This window comes from Lacerta agilis, chromosome 13 (genome assembly GCF_009819535.1).
Source record: "Lacerta agilis isolate rLacAgi1 chromosome 13, rLacAgi1.pri, whole genome shotgun sequence".
Classification (NCBI taxonomy): domain Eukaryota; kingdom Metazoa; phylum Chordata; class Lepidosauria; order Squamata; family Lacertidae; genus Lacerta; species Lacerta agilis.
In genome coordinates, this window is record NC_046324.1 from 39,319,480 (window position 1) to 39,343,953 (window position 24,474).

At 46.4% G+C, this 24,474-nt stretch overlaps 2 protein-coding genes across 2 annotated transcripts; both read right to left on the bottom strand.

Moving 5' to 3' along the window:
* Positions 1-615: 615 nt before the first annotated feature.
* On the bottom strand, positions 616-4,974 carry THUMPD1 (THUMP domain containing 1). The gene is made up of 4 exons (XM_033167310.1): positions 4,670-4,974; positions 3,880-4,057; positions 3,386-3,634; positions 616-1,878 (listed from the first exon to the last, which is right to left on the bottom strand). Exons 1-4 carry the CDS (start codon positions 4,910-4,912, stop codon positions 1,592-1,594), a joined length of 957 nt encoding a protein of 318 aa, XP_033023201.1. The 5' UTR covers positions 4,913-4,974; the 3' UTR covers positions 616-1,591.
* A 5,500-nt stretch (positions 4,975-10,474) lies between these two features.
* Positions 10,475-24,456, bottom strand: LOC117057195 (acyl-coenzyme A synthetase ACSM5, mitochondrial-like). The gene is made up of 14 exons (XM_033168054.1): positions 24,382-24,456; positions 21,782-22,003; positions 20,497-20,707; positions 18,783-18,990; positions 17,676-17,819; positions 17,065-17,221; positions 16,237-16,316; positions 15,049-15,172; positions 14,438-14,518; positions 13,536-13,637; positions 12,230-12,357; positions 12,040-12,139; positions 10,787-10,906; positions 10,475-10,576 (listed from the first exon to the last, which is right to left on the bottom strand). Exons 2-14 carry the CDS (start codon positions 21,968-21,970, stop codon positions 10,490-10,492), a joined length of 1,731 nt encoding a protein of 576 aa, XP_033023945.1. The 5' UTR covers positions 21,971-22,003; positions 24,382-24,456; the 3' UTR covers positions 10,475-10,489.
* Between the last annotated feature and the right edge of the window lie 18 nt (positions 24,457-24,474).

Consider the following 24,474-nt stretch of genomic DNA (forward strand, 5'->3'; position numbering starts at 1 on the left):
TTCGGCAAAGCGTTTTGCTTAGCAAAGGCAGCCACCCATGCTGGATTATCTGGCTACAACATCCTCCTGGAGCAAACTCGCTTTACCTTACCCTGTATGTGGGTTAATTAAGCAACATTCACCAACACTCTGCTTGGCAAAAGGTTGCTGGAACCCCCCAGGTCTAGCAGGACGACACAATGCACCCAACTGCAGAGATGGTAGAGAACTGTGTTGGTCTGTTAGCTGCCAGCCACAGCCAATACAAACCCATAAGCTAAAGTTTGCCCTCCTTGCCTGTGGAAACAACTCCGAAAGGATTCTTCCCAATCTCTGCAAACACATTTCAATACAGTTTCATTTCTCTCTCAACTTACTTGCAGATCTTCTGTCTACTTCAGGGCTGGGGTGGGTGTGGACCTGTGGCCCTCCAGGTATTTCCTGGACTCCAGCTCCCATCATCCCCAGCCCATGTGGCCCATCACAGTCAGAGATGATGGGAGTCGTAGTCCAGCAAAAGTTGGAGGGCCACAGGTTTCCCATCCCTAATCTAGCTGCTAATAAATCCCTACCAACACATATACTACCCACAAGTTTTTTTTATATAAAACTTGTATTTTTTTAGGCATTAAAAATAACCCTACTCCCTCTCCACTGCACACTGCTATTGTTTTAGGAAGTGTTTGTCACAGATCCTGAATTAACTCTGGATTCACAATAGTTTAGAAATCTGAAGCATGTAGCCATGGCCAAGCCAGTGTGAAAATCTGATTATGGCTTGCATTAGTTCATTGGCTTGAAGATAGCGTGCTTGCCCTCTATTGATCAACAGTTGTTACCAAACAAGGCAGCAAGAACCCACAGATAGTGTTCTTTGTCTGTAAACAACTATACAAGAGATGCAGCATGTGTCTGGATTTAACACCAACAGCAAATGAGAAATAGGGCCTTTTAAGTAGCAGTTAATGTTGATGAAGAGGGTGTGTGTGATTCAGCAAAATTAGGCCAAAATCTCATTGTCAAAAGGAACTCAAGCCTTAGTATGCTTTCAGTTTCACTGCTCTCAATGAAACTTTTACAGAGACTCATGTTTGCTGGACTGTAACTAGAGGCTTGGTTCAGATTTCATAGCTAAAGCACAGTATGACTGCCAGGGACCTGCCTTGGGGCTCACTAGCTCTCAACTCTTCCTGTATATGCTCCAACTCCCTCTCTAGAACTGAAAACCCATTTCAAGCCATGGGTTCAAATCCAGGTTTGGGGTCATAAACTCTGGTTGGCTGTAACCACCAACCTGCACCAAACTACTGTTACCACAGACTAGGAAGCAAGGGAACACCTGGAGCTTGCAAACAGGAGAAGGGAGCTCTCGGTTTGGCTGTGGCTTCTAATCAGAGAGCTCTGTTCACCTGTTTGCAAGCTCCAGGCCGTTCCCTTGCTTCCTTGTCTGTGGCAACATTAGTTTGGTGTTCCTCCTCAATTTGTGCAGATTGGTGGTTTGGCTAAACGGCCTAACTGAGCCACAGAGTTATAAAAGACAAAGCACACCCACACCCAATTCATTGACAGCCATCCTTCAGAGTCTCTCCCACAGCAAGTTTCATTACTGGTCCTAGTCCTTGTGATTGTCGCTGGCCTCTGCCACCTCAGTCTTCTCCTCCACTTTCTCCTCAGTTGGTTTCCCCGCATCCAGGCCCCCCTCTTGGGACACTTTGGAAGCATTCTGCTGCTCTTCCCCTTCCTTGCTCTTCACCACTTCCTGGAGGTTGTACTTCCTGAACAGAATGTAGTCCTTCACCACACTCAAGCAGCAGATGTTCTTTATGATCTCCACCACGATGGTGAACTCAGGGTTGCTCAGATCGACTTTGTTTTCTGGGTTGAGATGGCCAACGACACCTGCCAAGCCAACAAAGAAGGGTTGGGGAGGCAGAAAGCCATCTGATAAGCCTGGAGAGTAATACTTTTGATCAGCCACAAATGAAGAGATGGTGTCCCATAAGGGATTAGAGACTAAGGACAAAAGAAGAGCTCTGCTGGATCCTGGCCAAAAGCCCATCTAACCGCCCATTCTGTTCTCACAGAGGCCAACTAGATGCCTCTTTGGTCTTGGGAATTGCAGTTTACCCTTCACTGAGCTATGATGCCCAGCACCCACAACAAACTACAGTTCCCAGGATTTTATGGAGGGCACCATGCCCCCTCATTCTGTCCTTCAATCGCTCACAACTGCAGAAACGGAATACAGAGCTATCACTGCCAGGTTTAGTACCCAGGAAGCCTTTTATGGTGCTCCCCCCCCCCAAAAAACCCAGCAGAACTATGGCACCCCCCTAAAAAGAATCTGAACAACTTTGGCTTGCCCCCACCCCCAATGGGTAGGTCACTGCTAGCTCTTTCCTCCCAGGAGTAGATCGGAGTCTCTTGGGAGTTGGACGTCCCTGCCATAAATGTACGGCATGGATGTGACCCAAGCTGGCAGCCATAACTACCTCCTGTGGTAGTAAATTGCAGTTTAACTGTGTGCTGCATGTCTTTAGCAAGCCACCATCCTCTCATCTTCAGCCACTTAAGAACAGTCTAATGATGAGGGCCCAACTTGGCATGATGAGAGACACACATATTTTATTTCATCTTAAGTATTGAACACCTTCCTCTTCCATACAAAGGGACTGTATCCAGATTAAGGCTGCAATCCTCTACCTGGGAACAAGCCCATCTGAACTCAATGGGGCTCACATTTAAGGATACATATTTTTTAAAATACACTATTAAGTTGGTTGCTCACAGGTTCACTGAAATCAACGGGAACTCAATTAGCTTAGGCTGCAACCCTACACCCACTTACCTGGGAGTAAGCGCACTGAACTTGATGGAACTTACTTCCAAGCAGATACATTAAGAGGGCTGCATTGTTAGTTTGGGTCCAACCCACTGTTCCACCCCACCCTGAAAGCACTAAAGTTAGAAATGAACATCTAAAAGAGATAGGGAAACTGAAGGACTCCAGATGTTGCTGGACTCCAACTCCCATCAGCCCCTGCTACTACAGCCAATGTTCAGGAGGGCCACCAGTTCCCCATCCCTGATCGAAAAAATCTGCCAACCATGTGGAAAATAGTGGCTGAGAGATATGACAGAAGCAAGGAGAATGGTGCCCTCTGTTTTCAGTCTCAGAATAGAGCCCACAGTCCTTTTCACATGCAAATCCCACTTGTCCCACCCTGCCCTAAGCTTGTTTTGTTTCAGCAACCTAAAAGCAAAAAGCAAAAAACCAACCCTATTTTTTTGTTGCTGTTATTAAACAACTGGGAGTCAGAAACCCTACTACAAATCACCCAGAGATCCTCAATAGATCCTGACTTACCTTCTGCCTATTCCTGCTACTACGAAATAAATCACTTACCTGCCAGTTCTTTGATGACTTCTTCCCGGCTCAGGTGGCTGTTATTTCGAGCCTTGTAAACAATCTGAAAAGTGCCTTTACGGGGACTTTTAAACCAAGGTTCAAAGAAGGTCTCTGAATATTGTTTCATGTCCTCCAGGAAAGCTTTGCAGGTGCCCGAAACAGGCAACATGCGCAAGATGACTCTGGTCTTCTTCTTCTTGGTGGCTTTCATGTCCTGCAGGATGTGGTGCACCAGCTTCTCAGGCTCTGGGAGAATAAGGCAGTGCGAGAGACTTTTTCATTAAAGGGCATCTCTAAAGGCATGGAAGTCTAGGCGCAAACACAGGAAGATGCCATACCCACAACCGGGCAGAGCCACCTCTTTTCTCTCTCTTTCTACCACCTCTCTGTCTCCCCCTCTGATGTCCATCATATTCCACTTAGTGTATTCAGGACTCAGAACTTATGCTCTTGCCCATTGTGCTACCTCTTCCCATTCCATGCACGCTTACCTACACCCAGTGTCCTAATGAAAACTACATTGTTGGCGCCGCTCTCCACTGACTGGAACCGTCGTAACTTCTGCTCTGTTGAAGTGCGAATCTGATGAACTTCTTTTTTCAATGCAGCTTCGACGTCGTCATCCTCCTCCTCATTTCCTGACAGTCTGCTCTCATCTTGATCTGTGAACTTTACAGACACATGCATACATATTATGTTAGTCAAGTCAACTCAGTGAAGAAAGCCTCTTTAGAGCTGGTACAAGCTTAAATTCTTATACAAATTTGGTAGGTCTCTCCTTAAAAAAACAACAACCAACACAGTCGTGTTAAAAAAAAAATTAATACGGCTGTGTTAAACAATTAAACTCGGGTCTCCACAATTTCTAACGGTGTTAAGCAAGGGAAAGTTTTCTCTAGCCATTTTGTCCATACCACGCAGAGCTGTATGAATTTCTATCATCTTATCTACCGTTTCTCTTAAACTGAAAAATCCAAAACGCTGCAACCTCTCCTCACGGTGGCGTTGCTTCATCCCCTTGATCCTTTTTGGGCGCCCTTTTCTAAAGCTTCCCCAGCTCTACAATATCCGTTTCGAGGGGAGAAGACCAGGACAGCACAGAGTATTCCAAAAGCAGCTGCACCAAAGATTTGCGTAATGGTATTACGATACCGACGGTTCTTCTCTTCCCCACTTTCCCAAGCGATATATAATTTTATAGACTCCTATCGTGCCGCGTCTTGCTCCCCTTTCCTCTAGTCTAAACCAAAGAGTCCCGCCGGCCTTTGCTCCTCTTCCTACCTGCTCGGGCCCGTAGAGCTGCTCGCCATACTCGCCCAGCAGGCTGTAGGCTTCGGCCACGCACTTGCGCTCGTTCATGTTGCAGGTGATGAGGATGCCGCACATGCCGGGCTCCAGCTGGCGTGAGCCGCCGGGCCGGGCCCGCTTGGCCCCGTGCAGGTACTGCGCTTTGGGCCGCCGCTTGCGAGAGGCAGCTGGCGCAGCTCCCGTCGCGGCAGCGGGCGGCGTCTCCACGGCAGCCATCGCGGGCGTCGGGAAAGGCTAACCGCGGAGGCGGTGTCAACGGCTGGTCCCGCAACGGAGCGCGTGTCGGCGCCTTTTCGATGGCGTCATCGGGACGCGCCGGAGGGAGGGGGAAAGCACCATAGAGATAGGAAACAAAGCACAAGAGATAGAAAATAGTAGCATGCTTAATTTTTATTCATTTATTTATCTTTCTGCCACGGAACGGGGTGTGTGGACCTGCGGTTCTGCTGGTGTTGCCGGACTACGACTCCCCCATTGGCTTGGCCACCAGGCATGATGGGGGTAGTAATCCGACAGCATCGGGCCTACGCCTAACAGAGAGGCGCCAAGGGATAGAGTGGCGCCGCTCCGCAGTCATAGAGCATCGAGGCTCTCCCTTTTACTAGGATAGAGGTGCTAATGAAGCGACGCCACTCTCTAGTAATGCGGGAATCGGTGGCTTTCCATTTAGCTGTGCATTTCCTACCGGAAGTACAGGCCTTAGGCTTTCCCCTTCACCATGGCAACAGGCAAACTCTTATCTGCCAGGCAGTTCCGCCCTGTGCCCCAAAGTAGTTTCCCGCCGGGTCCTAAAACCCGACTGATGCAGCAACTTGGGAAAAGCTGTTACGGAGCTAAAGTCTACAGCGCCCCCCCCCCCCCCGCGCTATTTTTCTCTGTTATCCGTGTCAGTTTCCCAAAAGGCTGCCTAATAAATTTCCCATAAAACCATGCAATGCCAACTTTGCAGAGACCAGAGCATTCTAATAAAATGGGTGATTTCAGATATATTTATTTCCTGTACATATTGGATTTCTGGCCTGCCTTTCTAAAAGAGCCCAGGGTAGCAAACTACAAAGTAGCAAAAGGGGGGGGGAGAAAACATTTTAAATAAAATAAAAAGTATTTTAATACAAAGAGCGCATGGACATAGTCACAATCCTAACTACAGCTAATTCTGTAGTTTCAAGGTTGCCTGGAATGGTGTCTTTCTGCCATCAAATGCTTGGGCAAACCGGGTATGTTTTTAAATCCCTCCTGAACATTAATGATGAGGAAGAGGGACACACCTCACCAGGGAGGGCTTTCTTCAAATGGAGAACCACCACTGAGAATGCCCTGCTCTGGGTCAGTGCCAACCAAGCAGCCTCCAGCAGCAGCAGCAGCAGCAGCAGCAGCAGCAATATCAGTGGGACCCCTGAAAGCTACAGATTGTAGGCTTTTGATATCAAGGAACTTATTTTTTTAAAAAATCAATGTACCTATGTGTTATTGTACATGGTCTAAATACCGGTAACTGGCCCGGGGTAGTGGGTGAGCTGTCAGGGTAACAGTGACCTGCTCTCCTTTTTAAGCTGCTGGCTTAAAAGTCACCAACCACCAGTGGCGTAGCGCAGGTTGACGGTGCCCAGGGCAGGCACATACATGCTGGGGGAGCAGAAGGTGAACGGAGCCTGTAACAACAGGACTTTGATAAGAGGAGAAGTGGGGAAATCAAGAAGAATGCTGTACTGATCATGGAAAATACTAAGAAATGAACTAGACTGTCGGCAGTCCTTCTCTGCTTCTCTCGGCGCATTTCCAGTAGAAAGCCAGGCCTTCCCATCACCTAAAGTTAGTATTTGAGAAAACAGAATAGGAAGCACTGAATCGCTCAGATCCCCCACCCAACCATAGTGTTTGCTTTATGTTCTGCAGTCTCAGATGCAGAGAAGTCCTCGTCCCTTGAATTGATAGCCTGGCGTTTGCAATTTCAGCAAGTGGACCGGGATGAGATTTTTTTTTTAGTTCTGAGCACCTGAGACAGTGGCTGCAGTCCAGTTGCCACCTGTGTCTGATGCTCCTGAAAAGGCCCTGAGAAAGAAAGAAAGAAAAAAGAGGAAGGGGGAGGGAGCGAGGGAGGGAGGATCTAGGACTGCCATATGTCCAGATTTCCCCACACATTACCAGATTTCCCCACAGATTTCCCCCACAGATTTTACCAGGATTTCAAAGGTGGAAGTGACATCCAGGGGGAATTTCCAGAAGGTGTTGGTCTGTCCTGGATCTCTGGCAAGTAAACAAAAAAAACACGTGGTTTTTTGAGCATTTTCATTAAAAAGCTCAACAACCCTGGGGGTGTCCTGGCTTTTACTTTTTGAAATATGGCAACCCTAGGATTGTGGGGGGATGTTTGGTGGAAGGCGATTTGTTCTGATTATATAATGAAGAGGATTCATTCTGATTACATTCTGGTTTGCTTGCATGAAGGTCGTTTGTTTTTAACCAATTGTTTATTCCGCACCTTTTCTATCATACAATTATTTTATTGATTTGTTTTTTTTAAATGAAACATAACCCAAAAAAAGGAGAGCAAAACATTTTAAGCCTTAAAGCACCACAGCCTGGAAGGACAAAAGTACATAGATACAGCACAGAAAGTACTAATTTATACAAAGGTTCTATGCATCAATAATAAAGATATGAGTACAGCGTTGGTAGGGCAAACAGCAAGCCGCCTGTGTGTCGCAGATCTTAATGCTCACCTTGTTGCTCCCATTATTTACTTCTCTCCACAAAATGTGGGTGAACAGGGAAGGAGAGAAAGTGCTGAAGGTCATATTTCATTAATTATGTCAATTAAAAGATGATGCTGGCATTCAGCCCCAGTGTGTGTACTTTGAGCTGCCTCACAGCTGTTTATTGTGCAAGCACAGGCCAGAGAGCAATGGCACCACAATCAGGGTCAGACTTTGAGGCAGACGTCCTGGGCCTCAGCAGATTGATTAGGAGAGCCACCAACACATAAAATGCTGGTGACATTTTAAAGTAAGTGAAGTACTGTAATACAGTAAAACTATTGCAATGTAGCAAACTGTTACTCTGAGAAGGCCCCCTGAAATTAATAAGACGTAAGTTATTCATTAAATGCCAGTGGGTCTACTCTAACTAACATTGGTTGCTACCAATTAGGAAGAATTAAGCATCACACTGACTAAGGTGATTGTTTGTCTTCATTGCATAGCCCTGTATTATAGTATTATGAGGAAGAAAAACTACCCCCTTTGTTTCCACCCCCCCACCAGTGCATAATTTTTATAAGCCTCTATGTTGTCCACCATTAACTCGCCTTTTCTATAAACCAAAAAGCCTCAATTGTTATAATTTGCAAGGGGGCTCTTCCAATCCCTTGATCAACTATTATTTTCGTTTCTGGGAGTTGGAGCCATTTTCTCTGAACTTAATTACAGTGGACGCTCAGGTTGCGAACATGATCCGTGCAGGAAGCACGTTCGCAACCCGCAGTGTTCGCAACCCGCAGCGCTGCTTCTGCACAGTTGCGATTCGGCGTTCTGTGCATGCGCCGAAACACAACCCAAAAAAAGTAACCCGCAGCATTCACATTCTGAGGTATGACTGTATATACTCTGACCTTTTAGCAGCTTGAAATTTAGGAACATGCGAAGCACAAATCTTTGCGACCTGAGGACCTTAGCTTTTGAAGTGTGTCTAAAACTTTCTACAGTCATAATCAGAAGTATTGGAGAAATGTAAAATTCATAAAGGTTAGAAAATAGCTTTATTTCCAGCACTCAAAATATTGATTTGGTACAATTAGAAACTCTTTCCTTTGGGAATCCCCCCCCCCCAAAAAAGCCAAGGTTACAAATAAATCGGCACAGTTGATAGCACAAAAATAAAAGTTTGGTGACATTGTTTTGGGTAAAACAATCTCCTGTTTCACCTGAAAATATTTACTTGGTGGCTACAAAAAATGGTCATTCGTATTAGCCCTAACCTGGGTCTTGCATTATCAGCATTATTTTAGTTTTGGAACATTAATATTTGCAACCAATCCACATGCAAGCCAAACCTGCAACTGAGCGCTTACATTAACATGGGAAGAGTTTCTGAGAGGCCAACTTAAAATAGATCTGCCTGCCTGCAACATGAGATGTATTATGGTTTGCTTTTTTAAAAAAAAACTGGGAATCCATACCAGCCTCAGCCTCTTCTTTCCTACTGAAACATTAACTTTGGACTATGTTGCAAGCCTGCCGTAACTTTGTTCTCTTGCAGCACAGAAGTCCAACCTGCATAAGGTGTGTAAACCCTACACAACAGGGTTATTGCAGATTACTTTTTCTGCCAAACATGCAATGTGGGGAGAAAAGCAGTGAACAACATTGCAGGGTTGTTGTTCTCTCTCAGCTTCAGCCCAACCTAAAACAGAGGCCTAGTACAGATGGTCAACACTACAGGGTTTGCGTCCATGGCAGGGTGTGTTCACACAGCACTTCTTAGGGATTAATTCCATCTACTAGCACCCTCAAACTCCTATTTGAGTTCGATCATTGAGGTGATCAACATTTGTAGCATATTTTATATTAGCAACAAAAAATATTTTATATTAGCTAATATTGTATATTAGCAACAAAAAAATAAAAAACAATGACATCTGTCAGGCCTTTGGTGTAGATAAAGGAACTTGGCACAAGATAGGAGTCTGGCCTCAACTCACCCATTTTCTGCCTTAAGTCCATATCAGGGAAGGAGAATCTGCAGTCCTCTAAGATATTTTTTGGACTCCAACTCCTGTCATCCCCTTAACCACAGGGCCATGCCAGTGTGGATGGTAGCTCCCATCAGCCCTAAAACTCCATCTGGAAGACCACAGGTTCTCTATCCCTGGTCTAGACTGGCTGGCAGCAATCCCGGGGTTTTAGACAGGAGTCTGTTCCTAACCCATCAGTGGAGAGAATGGGAACAGGATCTGACCTGCATGCAAAGCATTACCCCTACCACGGAACTATGGCCCTCCCTATCAAAATTATTGATGTAATTAAGTGTTTTTGGCAACGTTTCATCAATGCAACTGTGCAAATCAGTTATGCAGAGAAAGGAAATCAAGTGAAAACTGGATGTTTGTCTCTACTACAACAAGGCTTGGGGATCGTGGCCCTCAGATGTTGCTGGACTCCCAACTCCCATCACCCCTGACCTGAAAGAGCGTCTCCACTCCCATCGTTCAGCCCAGAAACTGAGATCCAGTTCCAAGGGCCTTCTGGTGGTTCCCTCACTGCAAGAAGTGGAGTTACTGGGAACCAGGCACAGGGCCTTCTCAGTAGTGGCACCCACCCTGTGGAACGCCCTCCCGTCAGATGTCAAGGAGATGAGTAACTATATATCCTTTAGAAGACCGCTGAAGGTAGCCCTGTATAGAGAAGCCTTTTAATATGTGATGTCTTACTATGTTTTTGCATATGTTGGAAGCTGCCCAAATTGGCGGGGGCAACCCAATCAGATGGGTGGGGTACAAATAATAAAACTGTTGTTGTTGTTGGCTGGGACCAATGGAAGTTGATCATCACCTGAAGAGCTACAGGTTCCTTAATCTCATTCAAAAAAGGAAACAGAATGATTGAGGGTTCCTGATGCATCATGGTTCCGCTTTGGAAAGAAGGGAAGCTGCAAGTCCAACATTTCAGGTGAGGGGAGAATAACGAGACTTTTAGAAGCAACCTTAAGGTAGAGCACATTTTTTTGAGTGAACCTCTTTGCCGACAAACAGCAGTACTGCAGGAAGGTTCTTCGTTTGCAGATGTTCAGCCAAAGCTACACTCTCCCCCATTCTCGGTTCCTTAATACGTTCCTTCGGATTTTCCCAGCTGCCGTCTTGGGCAGCTCCTGGACAAACTCAACCTGGGTAGGCAAAAAATGAGAGTGCATCTCAGTTTTTTGCAGCCTTGGACTAATTCATTACCACAGCTGCTCAGAGTTTGCAAAACAATTTAAAAACCTATTCACAATAGACACACTGAAATTAATGAGTCTAAATCAGCCATGCTCACCAATTTCAATGAATCTACGGCCCATTTTAATTTCCCTGTTAGGTCCTGGAAAGATACTTGCCTTTCTGGGATACTTGTAAGGAGCAGTCACCTTTTTCACGTGATCTTGGAGCTCCTTGATTAATTTTTCTGGATCATGTGATATAAAGGCAGGAGACAGGATGACAAAGGCTTTCACCACCTATGGGATGCCAATCATATATGCATTAACGACTCAGAAGAAGAAAAAATAGTCATCAGTGTGACTGGGTGATTGGGACAGCATATTGATCATTAGCCAAAATAAAATACTGCTGTGTGGAGTGCTCTGTGCTCCTGTTCAGAGTTCCAGCTGGCCATGCCATTTTCAAGGTACTGCATTCCATTCTAACTCCCACTAAGCATGCTCAGTCCTCAACAGGTTTCCCCCCCCCCCACTTTGGATTTCCCCCTAAATGTTTTTTATGCCTCCAAACCTTGGTGGTTCCTCTGAGCCCCTTGAGTATGAATGTTTTAGCAGCAGGCGGATCCTCACTTAAAGAACAGATTACCCTTAAATGTTGGGTTAACCATAGGAATGAGCGAGCAGGGAGAGAAGAGGATTTAGGAACTCATGGAAATTGGCAGGATCTCGAGGGGATATTTAGATCTCACTGTGATCCTGGTAACATCAAAAACTGGGCTTTGGGGGGGCAATTGTCCCCCCCCCCACTTTTCTTTTTGCAGCCAAATGAACAGAGGTGAGTTTGCCCACCAATAACATTTTTAGCTCGACCATAAAGAAGGCTGATCGCCGAAGAATTGATGCTTTTGAATTATGGTGCTGGAGGAGACTCTTGAGAGTCCCATGGACTGCAAGAAGATCAAACCTATCCATTCTTAAAGAAATCAGCCCTGAGTGCTCACTAGAAGGACAGATCCTGAAGTTGAGGCTCCAGTACTTTGGCAACCTCATGAGAAGAGAAGACTCCCTAGAAAAGACCCTGATGTTGGGAAAGATGGAGGGCACAAGGAGAAGGGGACGACAGAGGATGAGATGGTTGGACAGTGTTCTCAAAGCTACTAACATGAGTTTGGCCAAACTGCGAGAGGCAGTGAAGGATAGGTGGGCCTGGCGTGCTCTGGTCCATGGGGTCACGAAGAGTCGGACACGACTGAACGACTGAACAACAACACCTCTTCTGCTCAGGCATGTCCCTGAAATACAGCACCATCTATACGGCTAAGATGTGTCAAGATTTATGACACTTTCCCCAAGCAAGCACACTGCATATGGCTTTCTGCTGCTGAGTATCATGTGTTGCAGAATGTGTTGGCTGCCTGAATCTCTCTTACCTCTCCTCTCACGGGATCTGGGCTGCTGACCACAGCTGATTCCACCACAGCTGGGTGCTCTATCAAGGCGCTCTCCACTTCAAACGGGCCAATACGATACCTAAGAGACAGAAGGGGGGGCGTCACTCCTGCTCCTTTTGTCGCTCAACAGCACAGATCAAAGGGGGAAAGCCAACCGAACTGAACCTACCCGGCAGAATTAATCAGATCATCTGATCTTCCGACAAACCAGAAATAGCCTTCTTCATCTTTAATCCCTCTGTCTCCAGTGACATAAAAATCACCACGCTCGGTGGCTGCGGTTTTCTCAGGGTTATCCTGACAACAACCAAACATTGTTCAATATGTTTTCACCGATGCCTGCCGGTCTGTCCCTTTTGGCAATGGTGCTCCAAGAGAAAATAGCAAGGTGATTTGCTCTTGGTTTGATTACTGCCCAAAAAAGCGCTGACTCCAGATCTCAGTGGGCCCTTGAACTAGAGGCTCTCTCTTCCTCGGCCCTACCTGAGTGTGTCCTCCCTCCTCCTTCTCTTTGCTACCTCTGCAGCCTATTTGCTTGTACTGTCCACTGGAGTCTAAACCAAACCACCACCTGAAGGGAAGAGGGCAAGGTTGGGAGAGCATGCTGCTTTAACTCCTTGCTCTTGTCATTACAGGAGGGCAGGTGAAGAAGCAATAACAGCAGCAAGGCAGAGGAGGAGCAGAGCCAGGAGGACAAAAAGAGTTGGCAGTGGATCCCATGCTGGGATGTGGGCCTTGCCAGCTACCTGATAACACCCACTCCTGACAACAGCCAAGTTTGCTGCATGGCTGTGAGCATCAGGGGTAGGAACATAGGAAAGTCCCTTATAATAGGGTCAGGTTATTGATCCACCTAGCCTAGTATTGCTCTCCACTGATTGGCAGAAGCTCTCCAAGGTTTCAGACAGAGATCTCTTCCAGCCTTACTGTTATGCACTGAGTTGAATAGGATCCAAAATGCAGCAGTCCGATTGGTCCTAGAACAACAGGATTGAGATTGCAGCAGTCTGACTGGTCCCAGAACAATAGGATTGAGATTGCAGCAGTCTGATTGGTCCGCAGGAGCCACCCAATCCAGCTCCAGGTGGAAATGAATCCGCACTCCGATTGGCACACAGGAGTATCCCGGAATTAGCCAATCACGTGGGGCCCATTGTGTAAATAGTGTATATAAAGCAAACGTTTTGGGGGAACTGCATTCCTCACTACTATGAGCTGAATAAAGAGCATGAAATTCACACTTGACTCCGAGTATATTTCACTTACCTAGAGACACTGGGGATTGAACCTTAGATTAGCATGCAAATAGATCCATATCCAGCCTTAATACACTGCATGCTGTACTACCACTGGGCCCTGCAATATAGCAAAAATCTAGATCTGAAGCTAAATCCAACTGATGTCCTCAGCTTGGTTGCAAAGTGAAGCCGTTCTGTCTATCACCACGTTGTTGACATGCTAAAAATAATACTTACTAAGTACCGCGAGAAAAGGCAAAATGGTCGCTTTGGTTTGATTCTGATAGCAATGTCCCCTTCTTCCCCTGGAGGCTGAATTTTGCCTTCATCATCCACAATCTGTAGAAGCAAAAGATAAAAAAGGCTTATATTGTTTCAGCCAACCAGGGTTGATTTAAAAGTCAGACACATATCTCCATGAACAATGGTACACTTCACGGTTTGGCTTGTTTGTCAATGGCTCCCGTTAAGATAGATATCTCTGCTTGCTCCCAGGGTTCCATTATAGGCCAGTATATCAAGAAATGGAAAATGAATTAGAATATTTAGATTAGTGATGGTGGGAATACGTTCCCAGTGATTTCCATTAAGTTCTGTGGAATACAATTTTAAAAATGGACTGCTGATCTGCAGCACAGTTTAGAAGAGGCAGCATGAATTGCACAAACACACACACACACACACACACACACACAGAGAGAGAGAGAGAGAGAGAGAGAGGAATTCACCCCTTATCCACTCTTTCAATCATAATAATTGCCATTTCACTAACAGATAAATCACAGTGAGTAGAATATTTCCACTCTCAAGGTGCTCCCAGACTTTTGCTATTTTTTTTCCAGTGGGATTCAATCATGTACCAGTAAATTCAGGTTGTGCAACTGCACAAAAACCCCATTCCCGCCCCACAAAATCGGAGTTTTGGAAGTAAGGAAAGTGATAGGAAAATAACTTCCTTGATGCAGTGTCCCCCAACCACCTCACAGCAAAGTAGAAGAAATACTCAGTAAACAGCGGACATCGTTTAACCTCCCCGCAAACTCTGTACGGTACAAACAAATCAGGGTGAGAGCTCAATAAACAGGTTGCCCAGTCTTCAGACGGACACCAGTCTGGTAAATTTATATTTGTCCTTGTACCTGGACATCATACGGTGGAGACACCACTCCCATGGACCCCGGTTTGATTTTCATCCCTTTAACATTTGTACAGATGGCTACCTGTAAAAGCAGAGAGAGAAAACAAAGCCAAATAACTTTTGGGAGTTTTCACTCGTTTGGGAGGGTAATAAGTCCTCTCCATTGCTGCTTGAGCAGAAAATATTGCCTAGTCTCCAACTGCCCCCAAAATGTTGGGACCGTCACGAAAACCCTTAAGCCATCACGGCTTCTCACTTTGCCATGCAGAGTCCCGAATTCCCGAATGCAAGCCTTTACTCCCCCGGCTGCTTCAAAACAAAGACAGATAGGAAATATAGATAGACACATTTTTTTTGTCTGGGAGCAAAAGTGCTACAGAAGTGTATGTAGAAACCAGCCTCCTGTACAGAGGCGATTTTTGTGTTTCATACTCAGCCCATTTTTATCTCTGGCCCCACCCACCACTGGCATGTGGCCCCCGGAAGTTTTCTCAGAAAAGGCTGGGCTGAAAAGGCCTTCCCCCCACACCCCCCTTTATTTAAAAGATCTATCAACTGCATTGTGGTGAGTTTGCCAGATGCACAGCCACACCAGAATGAAGATAGACATACTGTTTCTGTTTGTCCATAGCCTTCATAGATATCCACCCCTGTTTGGGTCTTCCATCGCTGCAACACCTCTGGGTTGAGCGGTTCCCCTCCCGTCACACAATGCTTCAGGCTTGGGAATTTGTAGCTTGATAAGAAATGGCGACAATTAGTAATCCCACAAGTGGGGCTTGCACGCATGGGTGCTTGCAATAATTTTTCTGGGCAGCGGTAGAGGGGCAGACAAAGTGAAACTGAAAGTGAGGAACAGGCTAATTTTAAAGAGAGAGAGAGGGAGAGAGAGACAACACTGCCTGTATGTTTTGTCTCAGGTTCTACAAATGTACTCTTTTTTCCCTTTTTTAAAAAGAAAGGTAGGAATCTAGGGGTTATGATTCATCCAGGGGCAGCAACTCCACCCCCATGGACACCCATGACTGCAACAAAATGTTGCAGCGGGACGTGTTCCTGCTCACTCAGCCATACTCTCCCCCAAACCTCCATGATTTAAAATGGAAACACAGCACTATCTGAAAAAAACATTATTTATCCTACAGGAAGTTAATGAACATAGAGAGATGCCTTATACAGTGGTACCTCGGGTTACGTACTTAATTGGTTCCGGGTCGCTGTACGTAACCCAAAAAGTACGTAACCCGAAAAATTCGGTTTGCGCTTGTGCAAACCGAAAAAACCAAAAGAACTGCTTCTGCTCATGCGCAGACCATGAAAACACATCTGCGCATGCACGAATCGTGCGCGCTTCGGGTTGCGCTTCAGGGTTAGTGGAGTTCGTAACCCGAAAAGTACGCAACCCAAAGCGTACTTAACCCGAGATACGACTGTACAGAGATGGCCCACTGGTCCATCTCACTCAGTATTGTTTTCATTGACTGGCAGCAGTTCTCCAGGGTTTCAGACAGGGGTGTCTCCCAGCCCTACTTGGAGATGCTGGGGATTGGGACCTTCTGCATGCAAAGCAGATGCTCCACTTCTGAGCTCTGACCTTTCTCCATATACTGGACGGATGCCGCTCCCTTAGCAGTGACACACGGGCATTTTCACACACACTTCCTAGATCAGGGACGGGGAATCCCAATCAGCCCGAGGGACACAAACCCTCCCGAGGGCAACATTCTGGAGGGCACCCATCAGCTCACACAGGACATTCCCCCATGCGTTCACTTTCCCAGTTAGCACAGTGAAAAGTACCTGGCAAGATCCTGCTGCACCAACATACGGAATCCTGTAGGAGCTGTGCAGAAAGTGGTGATTGGGTATCGGGCAAGAGTCTAGACAGAGACAATCAAATCACAACCATCAGAGCATTCTCTCAAAATGTGTTGCTTGGGACGCCGTCTCCACCAGCAGAGAGTTTAGGTGGATGGGCCATGTATTGATACTGTTATAGGGCCAAAACGGGGACAATCAGGACCTAGGAAGAGCCTGCTGGATCAAGTCCAATGGTCCATTTAGTCCAACATCCTGTTCTCCCAGTGGCCAGACAGGTGCCATAAGTCATCAGTAATTTTTGATAGCCTTGTACTCCATGAATTTGTGTACATGCTTTCCCAAGGATGATCTAACAGGCAACAGGGGCTGCCGCTAGCAAACAGGGACAATTGGAGGGTGCACAGATCACAGTGCCTTTTTTATTTTTGGGTATGTGAAGACCTGAAGAGGAGATGGATTGACTGGGGAAGGTGATATCACCGCTTATGGCCCTGCCACACAGAAATAGGCAAAGAGTTATCCTCTGTTGCCCCAGGAGGCATGACTATGTCTACTGGGTTTAAGTGAGGACCATAGGATGTTGTCTTACACTGAGCCAAGCCATTGGACGAATTAGCTTCAATCACCAACATGTGCACTTTGAATTGGGCTCCAAAGACAAATGTGCAACCAGTGCAGCTGTTTTAAAACAGGATTTTATATACAAGCTCCCAGCAGAATGACCATCAGTAATCTGGTTGCTTCATTTAGGGTCAACTGAAGTTTCTGAACCGTCGTCAAGGGCACTGCAATGCCCTGCACGCTTACATTCAGTACAATGGCGGGTTCGAATTGCGGCAGGCGGTGTACAAAGACGCACGAACCGTTGATCCACGGACCGAAAACACCACTCCAGGTCGTCTTAATCCATCCTGGGTCCGACGTATTCCAGAATATAGCCGAAGGAGACAAACCCATGCAGCGCCTATGTAAGTGGGAAAGGAGCAGAAGACGGGGAACCAGTTGCTGACTCGGGGCGTCAGGATTCTGGGAAGCAGGTTACAGGATGACTCAGCAAAAGTTCTGCAAATCAGGCTGAATGAGGCAGAAGGTGAGTGAGTCGGCTAAAAAGTGCAAAGTCCATACAGGTGGTGAACTGTAGAGCAGTGAGCCGCCGACAATGGAAAACTGCCATTAAGCATTACAAAACACTCTATTTAATAATGTTTAGAAGATACCGTTGTAGATCCTTTAAAAGTAAGCCAAATTGTATTCCTCCTCCATCCCTACTGACCAGGGGAAGGGCCCAGAATATAACCCAGCAGCTGCATCCTATTCCCCACCCCTGTCATTAGCGGATCCCCAAAGAAGGGCCCAATCCAGAATGCCATGACTCACCCATTCCCTGCTTTTGCTACCCTAGCACTTTGAAGCTTTACCTGCTGGCAGTTATCAATCCAATGCCGTGGCAGCAGTGGGAATGTTCCACCATTTTGGGAGCTCCTGTGGTTCCGCTTGTAAAGTAAATGGCCATCGTGTCCTCGCTCTTGGTCTTTGCGCAGTCGTGGTCGGCAGGTGCTGCTCTTAAAAAGCAATCACATTGCATGGGATTGACAGGCAACACTCCCCCCTTCCGCAGCAGCCACACACATCATGAGCAGAACCTAGCAGCTGGAATCCTGCACCCCTTCGGTAACCCTTGGCAGAAATCCAGTGGGTCATTGGCAACATCCACACCATAGGCGGAAAGCACTATGGTACTACTTTAAATTATTATTATTATTATTATTATTATTATTATTATTATTATTTTAAATTTATATATCACCTTTATCTTCCAAGGATCTCAAGGCGGTATACATGGTTCTCCTCCTCTCCATTTCATCCTCACAACAACCCTGTGAGGTAGGTTATACTAAGAGACGGTGACTGGCCCAAGGTCACCCATGGCTGAATGGGGATTCGACCCCTGCTCTCCCAGTGGCTGAATGCCTCCCAGTGTGGTGTAGTGGTTAAGAGTGGTAGTCTCGTAATCTGGTGAACTGGGTTCGCTTCCCCTCTCCTCCACATGCAGCTGCTGGGTGACCTTGGGCTAGTCACACTTCTCTGAAGTCTCTCAGCCCCACTCACCTCACAGAGTGTTTGTTGTGGGGGAGGAAGGGAAAGGAGAATGTTAGCCGATTTGAGACTCCTTCGGGTAGTGATAAAGCAGGATATCAAATCCCAAACTCCTCTTCTTCTCTTCTTCCCCTCTCACCAACTCGGCAGGGGGAGAGCTTTACCGCCAACTCCTCTCTGCCCCTAGAGGCCAGGGAGACTGGTGGCAGAAAAGGCATGCCGCCCCTTGGGGGATGCTGTCTGATGCAGCTGCCTCACGCAGTCTGATGGGGGGTCCGGCTCTGCTATTAAGTATAAATCAAAAGTGAAAATGGATCCCATGTTGCAGCTTGGGAAGTCAGACTTGGGTATTAATCTGGACCAGCTGAAGACCACTGATCTAAAAAATATCTCTACTGCTATCGATTCATGTCCGTTGCAATACTTACTGGACGAGATCCTTGAAGTTCAGCCAGCCATCTCTGCTGCTGTCGGACACAAGAAGCTTGGTTTTCAGAAACTTGCATTCGGACAGGACCGAGTCCACTGCTGGGGCCAAGGCGTCGCCGACCACGATGCATTTGGCTTTGGAAGCCTGGAGCCTGTAGGAGATGTCTTTGGCGGTTAACTGGGGCGTCCCTGGGATGAAGACAACACCTAGAAAAGAAGCAGAGAATGACGGGAGCAGGAAACCCAGAAAGTCTCCATGCTTGGGGGGGGGCTGCACACACAGTGGTGTCTCATTCTAAGGTGGTGTAGTGGTTAGAGCAGCCATGGAGAACTTTGGGTCCTTCAGATGTTCTGTCAGCCCCAAGCCCCAACTGGTGGGAGTTGTTGTTTTATTCATTTATATTTTATTAAATTTCAAAAATTTAATATACACTCCAATGCATAATGAATTTTTCTTTTGTTTTATTGACTTCCCACCCTGTTTTCCACTGTGTTTTTTATTATTTCTCCCCTATGCTGCACCTTATCTCCTCTCTCTTACATCATAACAACAATACAATAATCTTTAATTCATTCTGTTCCACATAGTTCGAATCCTGATCAAGAATTTATCATACTATAATATTTCTTTCAATAATCCCAAAGAGGCTTCCACTCTTCCACAAAACAATCATCATTGGGTTCTCTTATTTTAGCTGTTAGGGGCTGATGGGAGTTGTAGTTCAGCAACACCTGAGGGCTCAAAGGTTCCCCATTCCTGGACTAGACTGTTGGACTACCTCTGGGGAGACCAGGGTACAAATTCCCACCAGTCAACTCTCAAACTTGCTGAGTGACTCAGTGTGCCAGTCACTATCTCTGAGACTAACCTTCCTCACGTGTGGAGAAAATGGTGGGTGGACAATTTAGAGTCCCAACACTCCTAGGAGGAAGAGGGGCAACTTAGACCCTGTAAAGCAAGTATGGGGGACCATTTTCAGCCAAAGGGTCACATTCCTGTCTGGACACCTGAGGGACACCTGACATTGGTGGGTGTGGCCAAGGGGTTAAGTGAGAAGAAGAGCAAAACTTCCAAACTCCACACATTCTCACACCCCTCTAGATGCTCTTTCCAGACAAGCAAGAGGCATCATGGGAGTTCAAGGACACATCGGGGGTGGGGGTGGCCAGAGACAATTCCTAGGGCCAGATAGAGAGGCTTAGAGGGCCATTTTGCCTCCCAAGCCTGAGCTTCCCCACTGCTGCAGTGAATAAATAAATAAAATACTTATCCGTTCTTAAAATGCAGACATCTGAAGCTAGTCAGGAAATGAAAGAAGGGAGCACATGGGTTTCATCGCTTCTGCAGCTCCTTCTCCCTCCCACACAGTAATTTATTTTAAAACTGAAATCTTGATTTCAGTAATGCTTTTGATAATGCTCCCCGTGGTATTTCTTCAAGGAGGCTGGTAAAATGTGGGATTGAACAAATGTGAATTGTTAGGTGGATTTGTAGCTGGTTGTCTGACCGAACCCAGAGAGCACTCATTAATGTCATGGATTCTTTAGCTGAGATTCCTGCAATGCATGCCCTTTCCTCCCAATTTTTCCGCGAATTGTGTTGTTGCTTTTTGTTAAGTTGTCAGTGGAGAAAATTTGTCTACTGCTAAATCTTCTCACTGGGGAAGACGGGAGAGAGCCCCCCCCCTTTTCTTTCCCCGAATCTTGACTGACCTGTCCGGATACAAGCCACGTTCATCAGCCACCATTCGGGAACCTTGGGAAGAACCACCATGACCCTGTCGCCCATCTGCAAGCCGCAGGGATCGGCCAGCATGTTGGCAGCTTTCCGGGATAAGACTCCCAGCTCCTCAAAGCTCCACTTCACCTCTTTGCTCTGGTCGTCCACCCACCAGAAGGCTGGGTTCGGAGGCCTCTTTCCATCCTAGCAGAGAAGAGATTATAACAATCTAATCCACAGAGCCATTTTATATGTATGAATCATATAGCAGTGTGTGGTCAGTTGTGGCTCAACCTTGGGTGAGAGATAGGGAAATGTTGGGTCTCTCAGACTTGGAGGAGAAAGGAAATATCCCAGGTCAGAGCTGGGAAGGAGCAGGAGCTACTGTTCTCTGTGAATGATAAGGGCCGAGAATTACTTGTAAGAGAGGACTCCTTATTTTACTTATTTGTTTTGTATTTTCTGTAGTCGTAATCTTACTGCATTATGGGGAATTCTTCATTTAAAATATTTTTTAGAAAAAAATTGGGAAAGGAAAAGGAAAGCAGTGGCGTGTGTGTGTGTCTGTATGCATGTACAGTGGTACCTCAGGTTAAGAACTTAATTTGTTCCGGAGTTCCGTTCTTAACCTGAAACTGTTCTTAACCTGAGGTACCACTTTAGCTAATGGGGCCTCCCGCTGCCGTGCAATTTCTGTTCTCATCCTGAAGCAAAGTTCTTAAACCGAGGTACTATTTCTGGGTTAGTGGAGTCTGTAACCTGAAGCGTCTGTAACCTGAAGTGTCTGTAACCCGAGGTTTACCTTCCCGCTGGAGCAGTACCTATTTATCTACTTGCACTTTGACGTGCTTTTGAACTGCTAGGTTGGCAGGAGCAGGGGCTGAGCAACGGATTCAAACCGCTGACCTTCTGATCGGCAAGCCCTAGGCTCAGCAGCTTAGACCACAGTGCCACCCGCGTCCCACCTGTTTTTAGTAGTCTACTGTTATTTAAAAATCTCAAAAATCTCAAGTTATTGTTGTTCATTCTTATTGATAATTTGTTTTATCTGTTTTATACACCACTTTGGGGGTTGTGGTGGTGGTGGTGGCTATTGTTACAATCAAGAGGTGTATAAACTTTGTGAAGTATATAAATGTTACTATTGTATAATCTTAATTTTTATTTTTTAAAAATAAAATCTCAGGTTCCTCTGTGCTCCAGGGAGACCAAGTGCACCACAGTACTATTAACATCCGGTTTTCCTACCTGTCCGTCCCCCAAGAGCCAAACCCCTACCTTTTCCTCTTGGGTCCACCTGTCCAGAACATCCCTGGCAAAATTAAAGTACTCCGGCACGTCCTGTTCACCATGGTTTATAGCTTCGTAATGCGAGATGATCGGAGAGGCCAGGTGCCTCTTGGCTTGGTGAAAGAGAGTGCAAGGAGGCGGCCGCAGCCTCCAGAAGCATCGAAGCAAAGTCTTCATGGCTGCTAGAGGGCATCAACCAGCTTGGTCTCTCTGCAATGACATGTTTTGAAAGCAGAAAAACCCTGAAGACTCTGCAAGCCTCAAAGCAGTCAATATAGCAGCAGAGCCACAACCTTATGGGTCCCAAACACAGGAAACCGACTTATATTGAGTCCATCTAGCTCAGTGTTGTCTACACTGACTGGCAGCAGCTCTCAAGGGATGTTCTCAGCCCTAGGTGGAGATGTCAAGGATTGAACGAGGGGCCTTCTGCATGCAAAGCAGATGCTCCTGAGCTGCCGTCCTTCCCAAACCTATTAGCTCATCTCCCAAACTCCACCCTGCAAAATGGATGAGTGATCTTTGTACAGGAAGTTCTGTTTTCACATGCTGCAGATGTTTCATATATGTACAAAGAAGAGAGGGGCTGACTCCTGATATTCCGAGTGTCCTTGGCTAACAAATTATACAAAGGACTTAGAATCATAAAACGGTTGAGTCGGAAGCATAGGTGCCCACTCTCTGGGACCCACAAAATTCCACATAAAGGGGCCGGACACCTGCAAATTTCAGTGCCAAGGCCATCCACACTGCGTGGCATCCATGGTCCCAGGCACCCATGGTCATGGGGCCAAGATGGCACTCCTGGTTGGAAGAGACCCCAGTGGTCATCTATTCCAACCCCAACAATGTGAGGCATTGAATGTCAATCAGCCAAAGGCCTGGTAAAAGAGGAACGCTTTTATTTATTTATTTATTTATTTATTTATTTATTTATTTTAGAGAAATTTGATTAATTTTACAAATAAAAAAATGCAAATATCGATAAGGTAACACTGTATATGGAGATTCTCCGAATCTTGCAACTCCCCCCCCCCGCATTGTTTTAAAACATCTACAACTGCATATTAGTTTGTACTCCAGTTATTATATCAAAACACATTGTCTATAATATTTTTTACACTACAAGCGTGTCAAAAATCTTGCTCTTGTTTCCATCTGCTTACAGTGGTCTCCTAAATAACTTGTACATTTTCCCCCATTCTTTAATAAAAATTTTAAGAGGAACGTTATTACAGAGGCAACAGATATGGCTAAATAAACAGAAGGAAGAGATACCAAGATACATACCAAGAACTAACTTAGTTGGTCTCTAAGGTGCTACTGGAAGGAATTTTTTTATTTTATTTTGTTTTGACTATGGCAGAACAACACGGCTACCTACCTGTAGAAGGAAGAGAGAGAGTCAAAAGAGAGTTTCACAATATCGCCGTGCATCACGTGGGAAACACTTTTATGTAAGCAAAGTAAGACACACGACATTGAGCAGGGGCAGGGGATGGAGCGAAGCCAAGCCATCCGAATCACCTGACTGAAATCTCTCGAACAATCGTGGTGCAATCACATTAGAGCAGAGCAGACCCCACCCTCTCCACCAAGGCCCCACTGCCCAAAGAATCACAGAATTGTAGAGCTGGAAGGGGACCCCAAAGGTCCTCTAGTCCAACCCCCTGCAATGCAGAAAGCCCAGCTAACAAATCCCTGACAGATGGGTCATCCAGTCTCTGCTTAAATACCTCCAATGAACAAGAGTCCACCTTTTAAAGATGCTTGCAGTGGTGTCCATTATTCATCCTAATCCGAGTAGACCCACTGAAATCAATGGGCATGGCTAGTTCAATGGGACCGCTTTCGATAAAACTTAGCTGGAAGCAACCCTTTGCAGCTCAACTTCCATCATGACACAGAGCAGGGATTTCCAGGCAACTGGTTCGTTGCACTTAGGGACACTGTGTCAAAACAAAGGGGTCGGACTAGATGGCCCTCAGGGTCCCTTCCAACTCTACAGTTCCATGATTGTAAGTGTTCTCTCACACTTTCCAAGAGCACTTCCCCATCACTTCCCTTCCTGCAAAACTTTGGAAGAGCCTCCCAACCCAGGCACAGGCAATCTCGGCCCTCCAGATGTTTTGGGACTACAACTCCCATCATCCCTAGCTAACAGGACCAGTGGTCAGAGGTGATGGGACTTGTAGTCCCAAAACATCTGGAGGGCCGAGTTTGCCTATGCCTGCTCCTGCCTGACAGAAACCCTGGATAGCTGCTGCCAGTCAGTGTAGGCAACACTGGGCTAGATGGACCTTTGGTCTGCTTTGCAATAAAACAGCTTCGATGGTCTATGGTCCTTTGTGGATCTGCGTGCTCTGTGTGGACAGAAAAAAGCTTTCCTCCTTATTCCATCCCACTAGACCCCCGTGGACATGCAAGGATGATGAATTTTGGAAGATTTAGGGCAGACGGGTGCAAGAGCAGGATGCTGGGTGGGCCGCTGGCCTGATCCTGCATCTTATGCCCTATGATTGCGCAAAGCATGCCACTGAATCCCACCGTGAAGCAGCGAGAGCCCGGGCAGTCCAGAGTTCACTGACCTTCGTTTTTTCCTCGGGGGACTCCGCGCAGTGCCAGGGAGGCGGCCAAGGAAACTCCACCGGACCAGTCTGCAACAAGTGCCTGGGCGGGCC

What these genes read in the sequence shown, in the direction of transcription:
- THUMPD1 (XM_033167310.1), bottom strand. Translation starts at nt 4,912, where the DNA reads ATGGCTGCCGTGGAGACGCCGCCCGCTGCCGCGACGGGAGCTGCGCCA. An exon ending in CATTAGGACACTGGGTGTAG is followed by an intron (nt 3,635 to 3,879) that starts GTAAGCGTGCAT and finishes TTATTCTCCCAG; the next exon opens with AGCCTGAGAAGCTGGTGCAC. An exon ending in AGTCATCAAAGAACTGGCAG is followed by an intron (nt 1,879 to 3,385) that starts GTAAGTGATTTA and finishes TTGGCTTGGCAG; the next exon opens with GTGTCGTTGGCCATCTCAAC.
- LOC117057195 (XM_033168054.1), bottom strand. Translation starts at nt 21,970, where the DNA reads ATGAAGACTTTGCTTCGATGCTTCTGGAGGCTGCGGCCGCCTCCTTGC. An exon ending in AACCCGCCATTGTACTGAAT is followed by an intron (nt 16,317 to 17,064) that starts GTAAGCGTGCAG and finishes GTCTCTGTCTAG; the next exon opens with ACTCTTGCCCGATACCCAAT. An exon ending in CTTACAAGTATCCCAGAAAG is followed by an intron (nt 10,577 to 10,786) that starts GCAAGTATCTTT and finishes TTGCCTACCCAG; the next exon opens with GTTGAGTTTGTCCAGGAGCT.